The 21,588-nt window shown below is 41.1% G+C and overlaps 1 protein-coding gene and 1 long non-coding RNA gene across 2 annotated transcripts in view; both read right to left on the bottom strand.

The window, feature by feature from the left end:
- The window catches only part of LOC310842773 (uncharacterized protein), a 69,326-nt gene extending 66,790 nt beyond the window's left edge, over positions 1-2,536 (bottom strand). The window contains exon 1 of the mRNA XM_083734910.1: positions 1,000-2,536. Within this exon, the coding sequence (XP_083591036.1) occupies positions 1,000-1,098 (99 nt within the window). The 5' untranslated portion in view covers positions 1,099-2,536. The remainder of the gene's footprint in view (positions 1-999) is intronic.
- Positions 2,537-5,006: 2,470 nt separating this feature from the next.
- Positions 5,007-13,617, bottom strand: LOC310844006. The gene is made up of 2 exons (XR_014563874.1): positions 12,960-13,617; positions 5,007-9,225 (listed from the first exon to the last, which is right to left on the bottom strand). It is a non-coding gene; the product is annotated as an uncharacterized lncRNA (long non-coding RNA).
- Positions 13,618-21,588: the final 7,971 nt, after the last annotated feature.

Below are 21,588 nucleotides of genomic sequence, written 5' to 3'. Positions count from 1 at the left end.
TGACTGTACCGTAGTATGTGAAATTCACACTGGAATGTTAAATTTTGATGATTTTTTTTAAAAAAAGTGTCATCAATTGTTGCGAAAATGTGGAGAAGGGGAATTTAAGACTGGAAAAGAAAGAAAGAAAGAAAGAAAGAAAGAAAGAAAGAAAGAAAGAAAGAAATGCACTGAGAGAAATCTGAAACTGACATATTTCTCCATTGCTAGGTTTTACATGCTATTTTCTTCCAGGCTCAACCACATAGATTGTTAAAACAGCCTTTGAAGTATCTACATACATATATATGTGTTCCAAGCTCACCACCGCTTAAGCCACCTGCCATTGCCTGACTTTACTGCAAGTGTGGTCAATTTCATTTTTGCAACATACCAATTCTATGCAGTGAGATCAGGTAAAATTCTCAGTTCCAGTATACCTAAAAAGAAATCACGAATGCAGAAAATCCCTTAAAATTCTGCAGTCTAGATTCTAAAGTATCTTATGCTGGTCTGCGACCATAATAAAGTTTGTTGTTGATTGTAAAGTAAATACATAACGCTAAACAATAAACAATGAAGTTTTACTTAGAGTAGACATTAAAATTAATGGGGCCATGTTCATTAATTTCAGTGGGTTTGTTCTTAATAAAATTTTGTTAAAAACCACCCTAAGTCCAACAGAGCACACAATGCATAGGATTCTGGGGAGACTCATTTGTCTCCAAATAATGCAGACCAAACCAATAAGCTGCAGAACCAGCAATCACTTTTAATTTGAGCCTCCTTGCTATTCATGGACAAATGATTTCTATCCAGTGCTTTTTTCCCTTAAAAAAGATGTTTAGGGGTAGTCTCATTTTGACTCAAGAAAATCACCATTTTATAGTTCAAATCAGGGAAAATAAATACGGTAAATGGACAAAAGTACAAAGATTCACAGAATGTTTAGGGGTATGCGTATCTCCACGTCCCGCCAGAAAAAAACACTGTTTCTACCCATCACGTAACCACCATTACCTGAACGAACCGCAAGTTTTCTTCTTCTCTTCCTTGTGGACGGACTGGCGCTGCATTTGCCACGGCCAGGCACAGCAACATAAAGCAGATGGTTTTCATTCTGGATCCAGTTGCTCCTTTACGCACGCTTCCGTTTCCAAAGCTCAGTCTTTGCTCCTGTTTACTATCTGTGCCTGCTTATATAGCACTTTTGGGGCTTCATAAAATAAGCTGCGTTCTGACTCAGTTAAGAATATTACCCAATCAGCAGGAGGAGAGGGCATGGAAAAAGAGAGAGTTATGTTTTGGCCTGGAGATAGTTGCTTCACTCTTCACCTTGGCAGATGTTGCAATCTTAAATAATTTTGTTTTAGGAAATGTTTGCCTACGTTTGTCCGTCAATTAGCCGCAAGGATGCTGACAGCATGCTCCAGGGTGACGAATCTGTCTTCGTTTTTCATCCGAGACTCGATTGATTTTATTTCATGGGGCACAGACAAAGTGGCTCTTGTTAATAATCCAGAAACAGGCCCACAAATTTATTTGATTCTATTCATTTTGGACCAATTCCTAGCTTGAAACGACTGGCTATTTTAAAATGATCAGATGAATCCAGACTGCTGGAACAAATGCATTTCCAGCTCAAAAGGACTGTCAAAATAACACCAAAATATTGAGTTGAATTCATAAATGAGAGAGAGAGAAAATAGTGTTATATGTTTGCTGCATGATTACTGTGCCTGTGAATGGGGCATAGTGCTTCTGCCTTAAAGTGTTTTGGAAAAAGAATGGTGAGATTTTCTCCAGGCCAATCCTGTACCTGTTTACACAGAGGCAAGTCTCACTGGGTTCAGTTTGTGTTTATTCCCAAATAAGTGTGAATAGGACTACTACTCTGATTACTGATTTAGTTCACCTAAACAAGAAGTGGGGAATCTCAGGGGGGTTGCATGTAGCCCTCCAAGCTTTGCTATATGGCTCTTGGAAGTCTCTCCAGGCCACCCCCCTCATGGGCCTTGCTTTGCCTTGAGTGTTTTTGCCTGGCCAGGATTTGTTCCTGGACGGAGGATTGAGAGGGTTCTGTCAGTGTGTGATGAAATTAGTCCACTGTGCAAAGAGGAAATCTGCTTTCATTGTCCTGTCCCCTTGGCCTTCCTGCCCACAAGGGCTTTGGAAGGTGGCCCTCAGAATGAAAAAAAAATTTTTTTTTTACCCATTCTCTAAACCAGGGGTCAGCAAACTTTTTCAGCAGGGGGCTGGTCCACTGTCCCTCAGACCCCCCTTTTTTGGGGGGGGAGAACGAATTCCTATGCCCCATAAATAACCCAGAGATACATTTTAAATAAAAGGACACATTCTACTCATGTAAAAACACGCTGATTTCCGGGCCGTCCATGGGCAGGATTGAGAAGGCGATTGGGCCGGATCCGGCCCCCAGACCTTAGTTTGCCTACCCATGCTCTAAATGACCCTTTCAACCACCAGAGTAGAATTTTGGCAAATGCTCTGCAGATTTGTGTGTCAGATGTGGAGGTGGGGAGAGCTTTCCTCCCATGATAAGTTGCAGACAGGGAGCAAAGACAGTTAATTCCAAATGGATCTCAGTGGGGGCAAGTGGATAAAATCTCCCTTGGTCACGCAACAGTCCAACTTTACTACCCTCCTCCAAATGGCTATTTATTTTTTAAAAAATAATCAACGATGCAGAGGCAAAGCACTTGAGTGAGAGCAGACTGAGAGATTGCTGGAATAGGCAGTGTGTGGGTTTTTGTGTATGTGAAAGAAAGTTGTGTGTGTGAGAGAGAGAGTGAGAGAGAGATGAATTGAGAGGCAGGAAGATTGTTTCTTACTCTCTGAGGAATCTTCTGACTGCAGTGGGAATGTCTGTTTATATTTATTTATTTATGTTTTATTTATATCCTGCTTTTTTTGCAAAGGAGCTCAAGCACACACTCCCCGCCGCCCTCTGTTCTGTCCGGTGAGGCTGGTTAGGCTGAGAGAAGTTTTTAGGGAAGTTTCTAATGTTTGATGTTTTATTGTGTTTTTAATATTCTGTTGGGAGCCACCCAGAGTGGCTGGGGAAACCCACCCAGAAAGGCGAGGTATAAATAATAAATTATCATTACAGTGGTACCTCGGGTTATATACGCTTCAGATTACAGATGCTTCAGGTTACAGACTCTGCTAACCCAGAAATAGTACCTCAGGTTAAGAACTTTGCTTCAGGATGAGAACAGAAATTGCGCAGCGGCAGGAGTAGGAGGCCGCATTACCTAAAGTGGTACCTCAGGTTAAGAACGGTTTAAGGTTAAGAACGGACCTCTGGAATGAATTAAGTTCATAACCAGAGGTACCACTGTATTATTATTATTATTATTATTACTACAGTGACTGGGTTTTCTGGATGAGTGCAGAACCCGCCCTCCCCCACCCCAGTGTCCTTATTTTCCAGGGATGTCCCTGATTTAGAGAAGTCGTCCCAGTTTCTGATTTGATCTCAGAATGTCCCGCTTTTCCTTAGGATGCCCCTATTTTCATTAGAGAAATGTTGGAGGGTGTGGAGTTATCCAACCCCTCAGCCGTCTGAAGGCAATCCTGTATAGGGAAGTTCAAAACAGAACAAAACATGTTTAATGTTTTTATATAGGTTGGGAGCTGCCCAGGGTGGTTGGAGTAACACAATAAGATGTGTGGGGCATAAATAGTAAAATTATCATTATGGAATGGGACGTCCCTATTTTCAATGGAGAAATGTTGGGGGGTATGTGAGTGGGGATTTGAACCCTGGCCTCCTGAGTCTTAAGTCTGACACTCTAGTCTAGACACTGCACCATGCTCTGCTTATATAACTTAATAGCTATATTACGTTAAGTCCTCTTGCCTTCTTTGGAGACTTCAATTCTCTGTTGAATGGCAAAATGTGAGGTGGGTAAACAACTGATCTGACAATCTACAGGGTTTTTAAACCTTTTAAAAATGGAATTATTATTATTTGTGTGCTATGGGGGGGGGGAGGCTGGAATGGCCATATACCCAACACCTGAGCCAAAAACCCACCTATATCTGTAATCAATAAAGTTGTGGCCATTTCTAATCCAGATCATTGTCTGCCTGAGTTTATTAATCACATATTACATTTAGGCACTGCCCATGGTTGTGTGGGTGTGGCACTGCAACTGGGCCCGCAAAAAACTAACTTACTTCATGGTGAGCTCCCCCACTTTCCCCCCAGAAAAAAGGACACTTCTCTACCATGGATCATCATGTGAATAGATGCAGAATGAATGTGATAGAATATGAATCTTCAGGAAATGTTTCCTTATAAATGGATTTGCCATCTTCAGATGTTTTTGTTGTTTTTGCTTGCTTGCTCCTTTCGATTTCTCCTTACCACTTAAAAGAACTAGGAAGCTGTTGCTGAGACTCAGTGATCCATGAGAAGCATCATCGATGGCCATGATTCATAGCACAATCATAGCTAAGAGGGGCTTCGGGTGACTCATTATAGAATTTGTCCTTTCAATCATGAAAATTAGCAACTTGATCATTTCTGAATTTCCAAGCAATGTGGACCCCCTCCATGACAGAGGCTGGAAGTAACCGACATGTCATAGTTTGATGATGTTCCCATCTATGTCCCCAAAACAAACATTTTGCGTTGTGAACATTCCAAGTAAATCTGTTATTCATTCACATGGGACATTTGTGCCAAAATTTTTTTTAATGCCTGCTTACAAAAATTGCAACAGAGCGAAGAACTTGTGGCTTAGTTACACAACAGGGCATGCCGAATAATTACTAGCAAGCAGGGACCTGCTCCATGCCACGAGCTTCTTGTAACACCTTTTGATGTTCTCTGATTCAACCCACCTACCCAACAATAATTTAAACATTGATTCGTCTGGCACAAGCTGTTCTTCCAGATAATGAGTTTGGATGAGCAACATCAAGCAACATCTATAAAATTGCTGAAGTAAAAATTAATTATGTGTTCAGCACTTTGATGGCACGGGTTGGATTTTTAAAAAATGTTTATTATTATTATTTTTAGCATGCAGCTAAGGCTGGTACCCATAGGGACTGATAGGCTGTGAAGCAGAGAAGGGGACAGCAGGTGGAGCCAGAGCCAATGACAGACGAGTCACCACTTACTGGATGCAAATAAGAAGACAGGTAGTTGGGGACTTAACTGTGGGCAGATTGAGGTTGGTGGTGGCTGTGTCCTGTTCTTTCCAACGAACCAGCCTCCACAGTAAAGGCATACTGCATGCTTTGTCAATGGCGTGGAATCATAGAACTGTAGACTTGGAAGGGACCCTGATAAAAAGGTAAAGGTGAAAGACCCCTGGATGGTTAAGTCCAGTCAAAGGTGACTATGGGGTGCAGTGTGTCAGGAGCTCATCCTACACTCAAGTAGGACCCTGGCAGAGACACATGCCCGACTGGCATGTTCTCTCCCTCCTGGTCGATCGTTTGGGAGCTTCAAAAGCTTTCTTCTACCTGAACATCACAGCCAACAGACATCGGCACCCTTAGGGATCCGCAGAGTCTTTGCAGCTTATGTGACAGACCTCAGCAACTCAGCATTTTGGCTAATCTACTTTATTTACATATAAACACACACTGCAACATGGCTCCCTCTCTGTCTAGCATCCGACAGCAAAGAGAAAGAACAAAGGACAATAGTCCCACTTCACAGAACACAGTAACACAAACATCCTGTCTCTGTCACTTCCCACTTTGTGGAGTCAAAACATACCACGCCATGTGATAGACAAAAATCCCATGACTGCAATCATGGAGCAGGAATTCTAACACATTGCTCATCTCACTTTTCACGCTGAGGGAGCCAGAGTTTGTCCACAGACAGCTTTCTGGGTCATGTGGCCAGAATGACTAAACTGCTACTGGTGCAAGGAAGACCGTGATGAGTGCCAGAGCGCACGAGAACACCGTTTACCTTCCCGCCGCAGCGGTACCTATTTATCTACTTGCACTGGCATGCTTTTGAACTACTAGGTTGGCAGAAGCTAGGGACCCTGAGGGTCCTCTAGTCCAACCCCCTGCAATGCAGGAATCTCAACTAAAGCATCCACGACAGAAGGCCACCCCACCTCTGCTTAAAAACCTCCAATGTCAAACAGCTCTTATGTCCTGATGTTTAGTCAGAATCTCCTTTCTGGTAACTTGAATCCTACCCTCTGGAACATGGCAGAAGTGCTCATGATGCTTGCACAAGCCAGGCTGGTTTGGGTTTGTCAGTGCCTGTATAAGTGCCCAACTGGGACTCAGTGAGTTCTTCTGATGGAAGCCCAGTGGGATATAAATGTACCGTGCGAAATGTGCCATGAGTTTGTTTTTCCTCCAAGTTAATTGTTTATTTATTACTTATTTCATTTATATCCTATCTTTTTCTCCAAGGAACTCAAGGTGGCCTACGTGGTTCTCCTCCTCCCCATTTAATCCCCACAACCCTGTGAAGTAGGTTAGGCTGAGAGGCAGTTTCACCCAGTAAGCTTCATACCTGTGTGGGGATTTGAACCCTGGTCTTCCAGCTCCAAGTCTGACACTGTAACCACAACCCAACACTGTGCCAAGTTTCTATATGGTTTCTTTATTACTTGCATGGCAACCCTGTTTAATTTTTTTCTTCAATCTGTTGGGGAAATTCTCTGATCTCTGCTCCCCACTTCTCCTCTCCATACTCTGCTTTGCACCATTAATAATACCTGGTGTATTTACAGTGAACTTGACGTAAATTGTTTTCCCTCGTCCTTGCCTTTGTTGATTTTATTTTATTGAAAATCCCTCTACAGAGCAGCTTGCAACCACTACAGTAAAAAAATATATCCACATATTTGCAGGATCAATATTTACAGGTAGCGTCTCTGTTCCTCATTGGCGCCCGCTGGAGTCACCAAGACCTTTAAGTGGAGATCTTTATCCCAGTCTGCACCTGTACTGGAAATATTTTTAAACAGTTTCTTTTAAAAAATATATATATGGAAGCGTTTGTGTTGCGTCTTTAAAGGATGACATTGCCTTTAGCTGTTTTATATATGGAACTTTGTGTTTTTATGTTGCTGCAAACCACTGGAACACATTTCTATGATACAGCAGTATAGAAATATTTTTATAAATAAACTGCCTCTAATTGTTTTCACTTTTTTGTTTTATGGTTGCAACGGTTTCATTTGTTCTGTACTTGTATAAAACCTGTCCTGCTAAAGGGTGTGTAAGAAATAAATTGAATTTAAAAATAAAAATTTAAAAATGCATGGCTTGTAGAAGAGGATTGGATAAATTCATGAAGGACATGACTATCAGCAGCTCCTAGTCACTTCCTCCACTCCACAATTGCTGGGAGCTGCAGGTAGGTAGACTGCTATTGTACCCAGGTTCTGCTTGTGGGCTTCCTCTAGGCATCTGGTTGGTCACTGTGAGAACAGGATACTGGACTAAAAAGTCCATTGGCCTGATCCAGCAGACTCTTCTTATGTTGCACTGAAATTCAAACTTAAAACTTTTTAAAAAGCACCATTTGCTGTGTCGAACTGAAGACTCGGGAAAAATGAGAGAGAGAAATGGATATTGACAAGATCTGCCCGTTGCTACAGCCAGAGAAGCTTCCAAAGTATTCCAAAGGTTTTTTTTTGGGGGGGGGGGACACCACCAAGAAGGTCTTCTTTCTCATCACCATTTTCTATGGAATGGCAAGAGAAGAAGGCTATTTCCTTTATGTCCTGTATGTGGGTTGGGAAACAGCTGGTTGACCACTGTGGAAAACAAGGTTACATGAGATGGACCTTTGGGTTGATCCGGCAAGTAAAAATGCACAGGACTGCACTGCCCAACACACACAAAGAAACACACACACACACACACACACACACACACAACATACCTAGGAAGAACTCGCTTCATGATTCTACATCATTAAACTCGTTTTTGTTTCCACGCTCAATTCAAGGGGCTAGTAATGACCCTCAAAGCCCATTTTAATAGGTTATCACAAGAATATCACCTCCTGAATGCACCTGTCCTACTGAGGTCCTCCTCTATGTCCCAACGTCCTAAGAAATATGGCTAGTTAGTACCAGGAAGAGGATATATTCACTGGATTTCTCTAAAGGCCTTCCAGAAGATGGCAAAAACCTTCCATGTTAGGAACGCTTTCAAGCCCTAAATGTTTACTCTCTTTTTGAATATGCTTTAACTGCTGAGGTTGCTTTTAAAAAATGGTTGTTGCATTTCTTATATTACTGTTTCATTTCCACTGTATGCTGTTAGGTGCGTCTTGACCTTGTTGGAAAAAGGTGTCATATAACTGTTTAAATGGGATGCGGGTGGCGCTGTGGGTTAACCACAGAGCCTAGGACTTGCCGATCAGAAGGTCAGCGATTTGAATCCCCGTGACGGGGTGAGCTCCCGTTGCTCAGTCCCTGCTCCTGCCAACCTAGCAGTTCGAAAGCACCTCAAAGTGCAAGTAGATAAATAGGTACCACTCCGGCGGGAAGGTAAACAGCGTTTCCGTGCACTGCTCTGGTTCACCAGAAGCGGCTTAGTCATGCTGGCCACATGACTCGGAAGCTGTACACCGGCTCCCTCGGCCAATAAAGCGAGATGAGTGCTGCGACCCCAGAGTCGGCCTCGACTGGACCTAATGGTCAGGGGTCCCTTTACCTTTAACTGCTTAAATAAAGTGGGAGATCTTATTTAGAAAGTGTCTTGCTCTTGGTGACAAAATTGTTTCTTCCAAGTGTAGGAAACAAATTGAATCGTATTATCTCCCTGTTGTTATGTCCCTTCATTTCTCATGAGAGAAAGAGGAAATTTGTGGTTTTCAAAAGGCTATTTCACTATGGTTTTCAAGAGACTTTTCCGGGAGGGAGCTTTTGATTACAAAATCATTCCTTCGAAATCTCAAGTACTGATTGCATCCTGTCATTTCTCTGATTCACATAGCTGCCACTTTTCTTGGGCCTTGGGGCTTAGTCAGCAGGGCAATTCTTACATTCTTATGGGAAAGTCAAAGAGCAGAGACAGTCCATACACTCACAACCCCTGACCCTGCAAGGTCCTGGTCACAGGGAGTGTCTGTGCTTTTACCTCCTCTGAACATCTCCTGTTTTGGGGGGATGGAAAGATGGAGCAGGCATTTCTGTTACTTTGGTAGGATGGGATCCTGTTCAGATGGCTTCTTGCTCAGAAAGAGCACATTTCAAAGCTTACAAGGGTGTCTGATACCTTTATCAAATGATACAGAATGATGCTGTTATTCAACAAACAACAAACAGGAATGCATTTTATTAGATGAAATTGCTTGCAAAAATGTGTTGAAACTGCAAAAAAGTGTTTATCAGGATACACTTGCAGTAAAATGCAGAAGAAATTTCAGGAGGAAAATGAATAATATCTATGTTACTTCTGAATGTGAACACATTACTGCCAGGGGTGATTTTGGCCTTAGAGTGGTTGACATCACCTGATAATTTGGACTGTTTCTGCCAGACCCTGAGGCCAGTCTATGTAAGTACACATCTGCAATCATACGCAGGATGGGAGTGGTAGAGAAAGTATTATGCACTCCATTTTATGATGCTTATATTTAACAACATCCACATGAGGCAGGATATAGCTTGTATGTAGCTGGAACTAGCTGTCTCCTTGTTTTTAGATTCAGATAGGTAGCCATGTTGGTCTGACGCAGTCGATATATCTATCATCTATCTATCTATCATCTATCTATCTATCTATCATCTATCTATCATCTATCTATCATCTATCTATCTATCATCTATCTATCTATCTATCATCTATCTATCTATCTATCATCTATCATCTATCTATCTATCTATCTATCTATCTATCTATCTATCTATCTATCTATCTCTATCTATCTATCTATCTATCTATCTATCTATCTATCTATCATCATCTATCTATCTCTATCTATCATCTATCTATCATCTATCTATCATCTATCTATCTATCTATCTATCTATCTATCTATCATCTATCTATCATCTATCTATCTGTCATCTATATCTATCTATCTATCTATCTATCTATCTATCTATCTATCTATCTATCTATCTATCTATCTATCATCTATATCTATCATCTCTCTATCTATCATTATCTATCTATCTATCATCTATCTATCTATCATCTATCTATCTATCTATCTATCTATCTATCTATCTACCTATCATCCATCCATCTATCTATCTATCTATCATCTATCTATCTATCATCTATCTATCTATCTATCTATCTATCTATCTATCTATCTATCTATCATCTATCTATCTATCTATCTATCTATCTATATCATCTATCATCTATCTATCTATCTACCTATTATCTATCTATCTATCTATCTATCTATCTATCTATCTATCATCTATCTATCATCTATCTATCTATATCTATCATCTCTCTATCTATCATCTATCTATCTATCTATCTATCTATCTATCTATCTATCTATCTATCATCTATCTATCTATCTATCATCTATCTCTATCATCTATCTATATCTATCTATCTATCTATCTATCTATCTATCTATCTATCTATCTATCTATCATCTATCTATCTATCATCTATCTATCATCTATCTATCCAGTAGCACCTTTGAGACCAACTACTTAGTTGGTCTTGAGGGTGCTACTGGACAGTTTTTTTCTTTGTATTTAATACTGCATTGTTAAGCATTTCTTTTAAAACTGAGACGCACTGTTGTGTATTGATTCGAGGTTCAGATTTAGATCCGGGTACATATCCCCATATCCCCACAAAGCTTACTGAGTGACTTCAGGTCAGTCACACTTCCTCGGCACTAACCTAAGGGCAGGTCCATAAATTTAAAGCATACAATTGCCCCCGCCCCAATAATCCTGGGAACTGCAATCCCGCCTCTCAGGGCTACAATTCCTATCACTCTTAACGGACTACAGTTCCCAGGATTCTTTGTGGAAGCTATGCTCTTTAAATGTGTGTTGACTGTGCTTTTGGTGTAGATCCTCGAAAGCTTAAAGGGTTGTTGTTGAGTGGAGAAAAGGCGGAATAACCAGGGGTCCACGGGTCTAGGAGTTGGCTTCCTAGCCAAGCATTATTTGTGGTCATCACCACTGAGTTTGTGCTCCAAATCCTTGACAAGCACTTGAGGCCCTGCTGCTAAGATAGCAGTCCTCTCTCCTTGGATAATGATGATGATGATGATAATTTATTCCCCGCCCATATGTATTCTGGGCAGTTTCCAGTACATATAAAAACATAATAAAATTTCAAACATTAAAAACTTCCTGCCTTCAGATACCTTCTGCAAGTTGTGTAGTTCTTTATCTCCTTGACATCTGATGGGAGGATTTGGAGAAGGTAAGAAACAACAGGAGTTTCTCAGAAGGGACTCTGCTGTTTTCTGCCGACATGAAAACAGTAGTGAAAATGAGCCTTCTGGGGGGTAGGGGCTTGTGTGGCTGCCCTGTTTTCCAGAGGCCTGGGGCCACTCATTCCTTGTAATCAAATGAGTGAATTTGTGGATGCCTGGAGGGACCAGGTTTGCTACCTTGAACTTCTTAGATGTATATTGGGATAAAAAAGTCAAAAGTATTTTTAAATACCATTTTTTTGCAGTACGGTTAGAAATCCCAGGGTTATAAATGACGAGGTAGGGCATAACAACCAAACCAAACCAAACCCTCTTTCATCTCTGCCTCGGCCCCCATTGAAAAGAATATCTGTTCCCTAAAGAGATGGTCAGCCTCAGGCCTCTGGAATGCACTGCTTGTGCATTGGGCTATGACTAAGCAGATTTGTGCTTTTCCCTCACCTGCCCTCCATATTTGCTTCTTCAGAAAGCATTTGCACAATATAGCTGGTGAAAACTAGCACTGGCCAATGTAAGGTTTTTGTGTGTGCACGTTTGTGTGAAGGCTGGGAGGGCACTCTAGCATTGCCATTTGATGTGTAAGAGAAGAAAGGTCTTAAAAAACCCAGAGTGTTCCCTGCACAGGCATTCCAAGGGTGAGAGGTCAAACTTTTTAGGAGCAGGGGTTCCCCATAGTCGAGAAGAATAATAATAATGAGAAGAAGAAATAGAAGAAGACGAGGAGGAGGAGGAGTTTGGATATGATATCCCGTTTTATCACTCCCCTTCAGGAGTCTCAAAGCAGCTAACGTTTTCCTTTCCCTTCCTCCCCCACAACAAACACTCTGTGAGGTGAGTGGGGCTGAGAGACTTCAGAGAAGTGTGACTAGCCCAAGGTCACCCAGCAGCCGCATGTGGAGGAGCGGAGACACGAACCCGGTTCACCAGATTACAAGTCTACCGCTCTTAACCACTACACCACACTGGCTCTTCTGTACAATCAGTGTTCCTGATCAAAGTGAGATTTTGAACCACCGCTCAGTGCCCCTTGACTCCACACCAGTGTAGATGGTCAGCCCAATACTGAGCTACATGGATCCAGGATGTGGTAGATTTACACATACACTACAAATATGGCATGGGTGGCACTGTGGGTTAAACTACAGAGCCTAGGGCTTGCCGATCAGAAGGTCAGCGGTTTGAATCCCCGCGACGGGGTGAGCTCCCGTTGCTCTGTCCCAGCTCCTGTCAACCTAGCAGTTCAAAACCACATCAAAGTGCAAGTAGATAAATAGGTACCACTCCGGCGGGAAGGTAAACAGCATTTCCGTGTGCTGCTCTGGTTTGCCAGAAGCGGCTTAGTCATGCTGGCCACATGACTCGGAAGCTCCCTCAGCCAATAAAGCGAGATGAGCGCCACAACCCCAGAGTCGTCCACGACTGGGCCTAATGGTCAGGAGTCCCTTTACCTTTACACATCAGGCTGACTCTTGTGGCCCCCATATCCCACAGCTGGCTTGAAAGCAGTCACCCAGCAGACCAGGCCAAATTAGCAGCTGAGTGGATGCACATGAAAGTCAATGTTCAGCTAAAACAACAGACTCACTTTTCATAGTAGGAACCAGGAGCTATGTGCTGATTTCTGGCAAATCAAAATGGCGAGCTGAGCATCAAACACACCGCCACAACAGACTGAAATGTTAGCACATGGCTCAGAGGTTTGTTTTTAAAAAGTGTGTCAGGGACCTCAGATTTAATTAACGCGAAGATAAGCTGCAGGGCTGGAGACCATTGGCTTTATACCTGCTTCCTTGTATTTTGCAATACAATTGCCCTTAGGTTGTATATCTTTATCTTCTATGACTAAGTAACTGATCTTGGGATAAAGACGGAAGGTTTATGCTTCCAGACATGGAACAGCCATTTTTCTCATTTAAAACAGGAATATCATCCAGGTTTGTGGTGCAACAAGGTGTTAATGACTTGCACCACTGGAATTTATTTGTAATTTAATTTTGCCAACAACAACAAAAAAGGGTGAGGGGAAGAAAAGACAAGAGATTGCGTATAGCATATAAATAATATTTGTTTATACACAGAAGAGCATGAAGAAGGGATAGAATCTGAATAGCAGATATGGGATAATTTACTGTACGGCCAACTACTGGAACATCAACCTTAAAGGATGAGTCATGGACCTTGTGACACCAGAAAGCCCACCCATGAACCCATGTGCCGGAGTTAGAATTCCTCTGCTGACCTGGGATTGGCTCTGTGAGTCCCTTCTCCAATCATTTTTTTTTTAATAATATTTTTTATTGAGTTTATGAAATACAGAAAAAAGAATAGAAAACAGATTATAGGAATAAAATAGAAAAGTTACAGATTTCCGTGTTCTTTTTTCCATCAAATCTAATGGACTTCCCCACATCCTCCCAACCCTGCATTCTCTGTAGTACAGAACATCAGCAATTTGTTACCTTGTTTCAATACTTATTGTATCCTTCATTTTATCATGTTACCTAATTTCAAATGTGTTATAACCCAAATCATGTACATTTTCATTTAAACACAATAAAGTTATTTCATTATTCTACCTCTGACTTCTTGTGCCTTAATTTCCATTTCATTAATTTATCATTGCTGAAGCTAGAATTTCCTAAAAGGTGCATCTTTTAACATTCGTACAGCTTATAATGTTTTTTCAAATAGTCCTTAAATTTTTTCCAGTCCTCCTCGATTGTTTCTTCTCCCAAGTCTCGGATTCTGCCAGTCATTTCGGCCAGTTCCATATAGTCCATCAACTGCGTGTGCCATTCCTCCAGCGTGGGTAGATCTTGTGTCTTCCAATGCTTTGCAATCAGGATCCTTGCTGCTGTAGTGGCGTACATAAAAAAAGTTCTATCTTTCTTAAGCACTCTCTGGTCCACCATGCCCAGGAGAAAGGCCTCCGGTTTCTTAGGTAAGGTAAATCTAAGTACCTTTTTTAGTTCATTATGAATCATCTCCCAAAAGGCCTTCACTTTCGGGCAGGTCCACCAGAGGTGAAAGAATGTCCCTTCCGCCTCATTACATTTCCAACATTTATTGTCAGACAGGTGATATATCTTAGCAAGCTTGACTGGGGTCATGTACCACCGGTATATCATTTTCATAATGTTTTCCTTCAAGGCACTACATGCCGTAAATTTCATTCCGGTGTTCCATAACCTTTCCCAGTCTTCAAACATAATGTTATGCCCCAAATCCTGCGCCCATTTTATCATGGTGGATTTGACTGTCTCATCCTGAGTATTCCATTTAAGCAGCAAGTTCTACATTCTCGAAAGTAGTTTACTTTTTGGCTCTAGCAGTTCTGTCTCTAGTTTCGATTTTTCCACCTGGAATCCAACCTTCTTGTCCACTTTAAAAACCTCTTGAATTTGGGCATAGTGCAACCAATCTCGCACCTTGTTTTTTAATTTTTCCAAGCTCTGCAACCTCCAATTGTCTCCAATTTTTTCAATTATTTCCCCATATTTAGGCCAATTGGCCTCCATGTTAAGTCTCTTACGTGCCTTGGCCTCCACCGGTGAGAGCCACCTCGGAGTCTTACTCTCCAATAAGTCTTTATATTTTGTCCAGACCATCAAAATTGCTCTCCTAACAATGTGGTTTTTAAACAATTTGTGCACTTTAACCTTGTCATACCACAAATATGCATGCCACCCAAAAGCATTGTCAAACCCTTCCAGATCTAGGACATCAGTGTTTTCCAGTAAGATCCAATCTTTCAACCAGCAGAAGGCTGCAGATTCATAATATAACCTCAAGTCTGGCAGGGCAAATCCCCCTCTTTCTTTCGCATCAGTTAATATTTTAAACTTTATTCGGGGCTTTTTGCCCTGCCAAACAAACTTAGAAATATCCTTTTGCCACTTTCCAAAACATTCCACCTTGTCCACGATCTGTAGGGCCTGAAACAAAAATAACATTTTTGGCAATACATTCATCTTTATAGCTGCTATTCGGCCCAACAAGGAAAGTTTCAATCTTGATCATGTTTCCAAATCTCTTTTGATTTCTGACCAACATTTCTCGTAGTTGTCTTTAAACAAATTCAAATTTTTGGAGGTCAGATACACCCCTAGGTATTTTACTTTTTTAACCACATTTAGTTCTGTCTCTTTCAGGAACTCATCTGTTTCTGTAGTTGTCAAATTTTTTGCTAAAACCTTAGTTTTTTGCTTGTTCAGCTTAAATCCCGCCACCCGACCAAAGTCAGAAATTAATTCTAACACTCTTTTAGTACTAGAGACTGGCTCCTGTAATGTTAATACCAGGTCATCTGCAAATGCTTTCAATTTATATTGTTTCACTCCGACTTCAATTCCCTGTACCAACCGGTCCTTTCTAATCATGTTCAATAGCATCTCCAGAACTGAAATAAACAATAGGGGGGATAGAGGGCACCCCTGCCGTGTCCCTTTTTCAATTTTAAACTCCTCTGTCACCACATTGTTTACTATCAATTTGGCTTTTTGTTCTGAATATATTGCTTCTATTCCATTTTCAAACCCCTGCCCCACTCCCATCCCTTCCAAGTTTCTCTTCATAAACATCCAAGAGATATTGTCAAAGGCTTTCTCCGCATCAATAAAAATTAACATTGCACTCATTTCACATGCTAGCAAGGTTATGCTTAAAATTCTACAAGGAAGGCTCAAGCAGTATGTGGACCGAGAACTCTCAGAAGTGCAAGCTGGATTTAGAAGAGGCAGAGGAACCAGAGACCAAATTGCAAACATGCGCTGGATTATGGAGAAAGCTAGAGAGTTCCAGAAAGACATCTACTTCTGCTTCATTGACTATGCAAAAGCTTTTGACTGTGTCGACCACGGCAAACTATGGCAAGTTCTTAAAGAAATGGGAGTGCCAGATCACCTCATCTGTCTCCTGAGAAATCTCTATGTGGGACAAGAAGCTACAGTTAGAACTGGATATGGAACAACTGATTGGTTCAAAATTGGGAAAGGAGTACGACAAGGCTGTATTTTGTCTCCCTGCTTATTTAACTTATATGCAGAATTCATCATGCGAAAGGCTGGGCTGGATGAATCCCTAGCCGGAATTAAGATTGCCGGAAGAAATATCAACAACCTCAGATATGCAGATGACACAACCTTGATGGCAGAAAGTGAGGAGGAATTAAAGAACCTTTTAATGAGGGTGAAAGAGGAGAGCGCAAAATATGGCCTGAAGCTCAACATCAAAAAAACGAAGATCATGGCCACTGGTCCCATCACCTCCTGGCAAATAGAAGGGGAAGAAATGGAGGTAGTGAGAGATTTTACTTTCTTGGGCTCAATGATCACTGCAGATGGTGACAGCAGCCACGAAATTAAAAGACGCCTGCTTCTTGGGAGAAGGGCAATGACAGGCCTAGACAGCATCTTGAGAAGTAGAGACATCACCTTGCCAACAAAGGTTCGTATAGTTAAAGCTATGGTTTTCCCAGTAGTGATGTATGGAAGTGAGAGCTGGACCATAAAGAAGGCTGATCGCCGAAGAATTGATGCTTTTGAATTATGGTGCTGGAGGAGACTCTTGAGAGTCCCATGGACTGCAAGAAGATCAAACCTCTCCATACTGAAGGAAATCAACCCTGAGTGCTCACTGGAAGGACAGATTGTGAAGCTGAGGCTCCAGTACTTTGGCCACCTCATGAGAAGAGAAGACTCCCTGGAGAAGACCCTGATGTTGGGAAAGATGGAGGGCACAAGGAGAAGGGGACGGCAGAGGACGAGATGGTTGGATAGTGTTTTCGAGGTTACCAGCATGAGTTTGAGCAAACTGCGGGAGGCAGTGGAGGACAGAGGTGCCTGGCGTTCTCTGGTCCATGGGGTCACGAAGAGTCGGACACGACTAAACGACTAAACAACAACAACAACAAAGTGTTAAGATTTGTTTGTAGAAGTTCCAAAATGTCGATAATGTTTCTTGTGTTATCAAACAAATGCCTACCAGGGAGAAAGCCGGCCTGGTCCTTATGGATCACTTCATTAAGCACTTTTTTAAACCTACTTGCCAAAATGTCTGCAAAAATTTTGTAATCCACATTTAGGAGTGAGATGGGGCGGTAGTTCTTAAGCTGGGTCTTTTCAGTTTCTAGTTTGGGTATCAATGTGATGAAAGCTTCTTTCCACGTTTCCGGTGCCTTCCTCCCCTCCATAATCTGGTTACAGACCTCCAACAAAGGTTGTATCAAATAGTCCTTCAGAACCTTATAATATTTGGAGGTAAGTCCATCGGGGCCTGGAGATTTGCCTAATTGAAGGTTCTGAATGGCACTTTCAATTTCTTGCTGTGTGATATTACTATTCAGGGTTGTTCTCATTTCCTGAGGTATTTTCTGTAATCCGTTGGTTTTAAGAAATTGGTCCACCTCCGAATCTTTCTGCGGCCCTTGTGAATAAAGTTCTTTGAAATATCTCTGGAAGCACTTTCTAATTTCCTCGGGTTTCTGAACCATTCTCCCTTCAATCTCTAGATTTGTAACTGTATTGAGTTTTTGTCTCTTTTTCAACTGCCATGCTAGCAGTTTCCCACACTTATTTGCTGATTCAAAAGATCTTTGTTTCATTTGTTTAATTTTCCATTCCACCTCTTGATTTATCAATTTCAAATATTGTGCTTGGAAAAATTTCACTTCTCTCAGCACTTCCTTCGACTTGGGCCTGGATCTTAATTTTTTCTCTCCATCTCTTATTTTTTCCAATATCTTCTCCTTCTTTTCAATCCAGAGCTTTTTCTTGATCGTATTTTGTTGTATTAGAAACCCTCTCATGACTGCTTTACTTGCGTCCCAGATTGTTCTTTTTTCCACAGTGGTATTTAAATTTATCTCAAAATAGTCCTTTAAGGTTTTTTGGGCCTTCTTAACAATCTTCTCGTCCCTTAGTAAGGTGTCATTCATTTTCCATCTAAAGGATCCGGTTGTATTTAGTCTCAGTTCCATTTTCAAAGCATTATGGTCGGAGCAGGTTTTTGGGCAGATTTCCACCTTTCTAGTCTTGGGTGCCAGTCCTCTAGTTATCCATATTTGGTCGATTCGTGTCCATGTCAGATGAGCTTCAGAAAAGAAAGTTCCTTCTTTTCCTAGGGGGTTCTTAACCCTCCATATGTCAATTAAGTCCACATTGTCAGTCATTTCAAAAAAAGTTTTAGGTAGTCTACCATCTTTCGTTATGTTAGCGCTTTGCGACTTATCCATATTTACAGACACAACCCCATTCATGTCGCCCAACATTATGATGTTGTTGTAATCTAAGTAGTCCAGCATAATCTCATGCAGCTTCCTAAAAAAATCCGATTTTCCTTCATTTGGGGCATATATTCCTAATATCAAAAAATTTTCTCCTTGTGTCTGGATTTCAATCGCCAAAATTCTGCCGTGTTCATCTTTAAATAAAAATTTCGGTGACAGGCTCTCCTTTGCATATATCACCACTCCTCTTTTCTTGACTTTATCCGAAGAAATAAATTCTTGGCCTAATCTTTTGTTAATTAGCACTTTTCTGTGGAGCCTTGTCACATGTGTTTCTTGCAGGCAAATAATGTCCAATTGTTCTTTTTTCAAAATATGAAATACTTTTCTTCTTTTTTCCGGAGAATTTCCGCCATTTATATTCCAACTAAGAAGCTGCAAAGACATCCTGGTCTAATTGGTGGGTCCTACAATGGGGTGTCTAGGTTTCCCTCCGATCCCGGAGGTGGTAGTGCTGGTCCAGATCCAGACGGTGTAGGTTTTGGAGATGGTCCCGGTGGTGGTGGTGGCCAAGAAGCTGCAGCTCCTTTCTGGAGGTCCTCCTCGTGGTTGTGTAGGAACTTCTGCTGGTCCTCAGGTGTTTTAATTCTTACTTTCCTTCCTTTGTAAGTAAATGATAGTCCTTGCGGGAACTCCCACCTATAAGGGATTGCGTTATATCTCAGCAGTTTGGTCAGATCTGTGTAAGTGGTCCTAAGATCCAAAAGATCCAAAAAGATGTTTGGGTATGTCTCTATAAATTTCAGCCTTTTTACCTTCTATCTCCAAAGATTTTTTAAAATGTAGGCCTAGTATCTTGTCTCTTTCCTCTCTTGATCTCAAAATAACCAAACAGTCTCTGGACTTGTCTTTCTTTATCGATTTTCCCAGTCTAAAAGCCGTCACAATTTTGAAATCCTTGTCTTCCTCAATCCCCCACATGACCGCCTCTGATTGGAGAAGGGGGGTGAGTCCCTTCTCCAATCAGAGGCGGTCATGTGGGTGGATATTGTGGCCTCTCTGAAGAAGGGGCATGTGACCCTCTCTATGAAAATGACTTGCCATCCTCAAGGAATGGTGCAAGGCCTCATGCTCCATGTAGCCCAATCACAAAGGGGTGCATTTTCCATCCACATTGCTGTCTCTAAGTGGTGATGTCACAATAACAATTATAGGTCAATGTGATAGCAAAGGAGCCATAGTTCATACATCTGGGTCTTCCAGTGATTTGATATCCCTGCCCTGCTACTAATGTAAAAAATTATTATTATTATTAGTAGTAGTAGTAGTACAGTAGTACCTCGGGTTACATACGCTTCAGGTTACAGACTCCGCTAACCCAGAAATAGTGCTTCAGGTTAAGAACTTTGCTTCAGGATGAGAACAGAAATCATGCTCCAGCGGAGTGGTGGCAGCAGGAGACCCCAGGTTAAGAACAGTTTCAGGTTAAGAATGGATCTCCGGAACGAATTAAATACTTAACCTGAGGTACCACTGTAGTAGTATTTATTTGGCACTTACTACAAAATATCTCAAAGTGACTTATATTTTAAATTCTGCATCATGTTTGCTTATACAGTGAAAAGATAAAAGAGCATTAATTGACTAAAAGTGTTGACCTTCCAGTGTAATGACATAAAAGGGTCTAACCTGTCACCCTGATGCAGGCGTGGGTATCATCGTACCCCAAATGCCTGAACAGGACCAATAAAATTAAGACCAATAAAAAGCATGTTTAGTGTGGAAGGCACTACACAGAGCCAAACAGCTTATCAGGGAACCAAATTTGAAGGACAAAGCCCCTGCCCTTCCACCAATAACCAATTCTATAGCTGCCAAGCACCAAACAGCTTTAGAAAGATGTCTCTTCAGTTTTCCAGTCCTGTGAAGGACTAAGTGCACTTCTAAATATTTATACAGTAAACACAGCAAAAATAAATAAATCATTATATATATTTACATATCTTGTTTTTAACCTATCCATTAAGCTAGCACGTCAATGCACTCTAATGTACAATGCAGCTCTCCTGTAGTTCAGGAGAACTCAGGGAACCCAGTTATTCCTTGAGGCAACAAAATGACCAATGTTCTTGTTTTGCCATTTATATTTTATTCAAAAGGTTTCAATTCTAAAGAAATGAAGTCATGCAAAGAAAAAAAAGAGAAAGAAAAGAAGAATTAAAAGGCACAAATTGTGCGGAAAGAAACGATGCACAAAATACGAAAAATCCCCTAACCCATACATTCTCATATAAATTTCATATTATTATCCTAATACACTTGTAAATATTGATAGCCTGCTACATTTTGTATAAACGCATTCAAAATATTGTCATATTTATCTAGTCAAAGTCTACATCTGTAAGCTGTCCATTCATAAGTTGTGTGTGTTATCATATGGTTAATCCATTTATTAAAGGGGATCATATCTTTATTCTTCCAATTCATCAATATCAGTCTCTTGTCTACCATTAGAATCCGTAGAATCCATTTTCGTTGCCCTGTTTTTAACTTCTATACAATAGGTATATAGTTCAAAATAATATTTTCCACTGAAAGTTTTAGCTTTTTGTGGACAGCCAAAGGACCAATGTTTGATGCAAAGTAAAATACAGAACCTGTTGTTCTTGACTACTCTTTCCCTTTCCCTTTGCTCATAACCAAACCAGATGTAGTTCTTTCTTTCCAGTGGTGAAACTCATTCATGCAGGATGATACTCCTATCTTACAGGAGCAACTGATTATTCTATGCATTGAAGCATGATCTGTTAGACTTTAACCTAAGATCAGTAAACAGAGACCGAAATGCAACCAGAAGGTAACTGCAAAATAAGAGAAAACAGGCATGGAAGAACTTGATCTCAGAATCCTCGCTGACAATAAAAAAAAAAATCCAGAGTTGTTTTTGCTTACACTCTTCTTCATTTATGTCCCCATGGTTGGGTTCCTT

Source organism: Podarcis gaigeae (genome assembly GCF_964106915.1).
Source record: "Podarcis gaigeae genome assembly, chromosome: 4".
In the NCBI taxonomy this organism is placed as follows: Eukaryota; Metazoa; Chordata; class Lepidosauria; order Squamata; family Lacertidae; genus Podarcis; species Podarcis gaigeae.
Note: the sequence above shows the minus strand (reverse complement) of the source record. Positions and strands in the feature narration are given on the sequence as shown.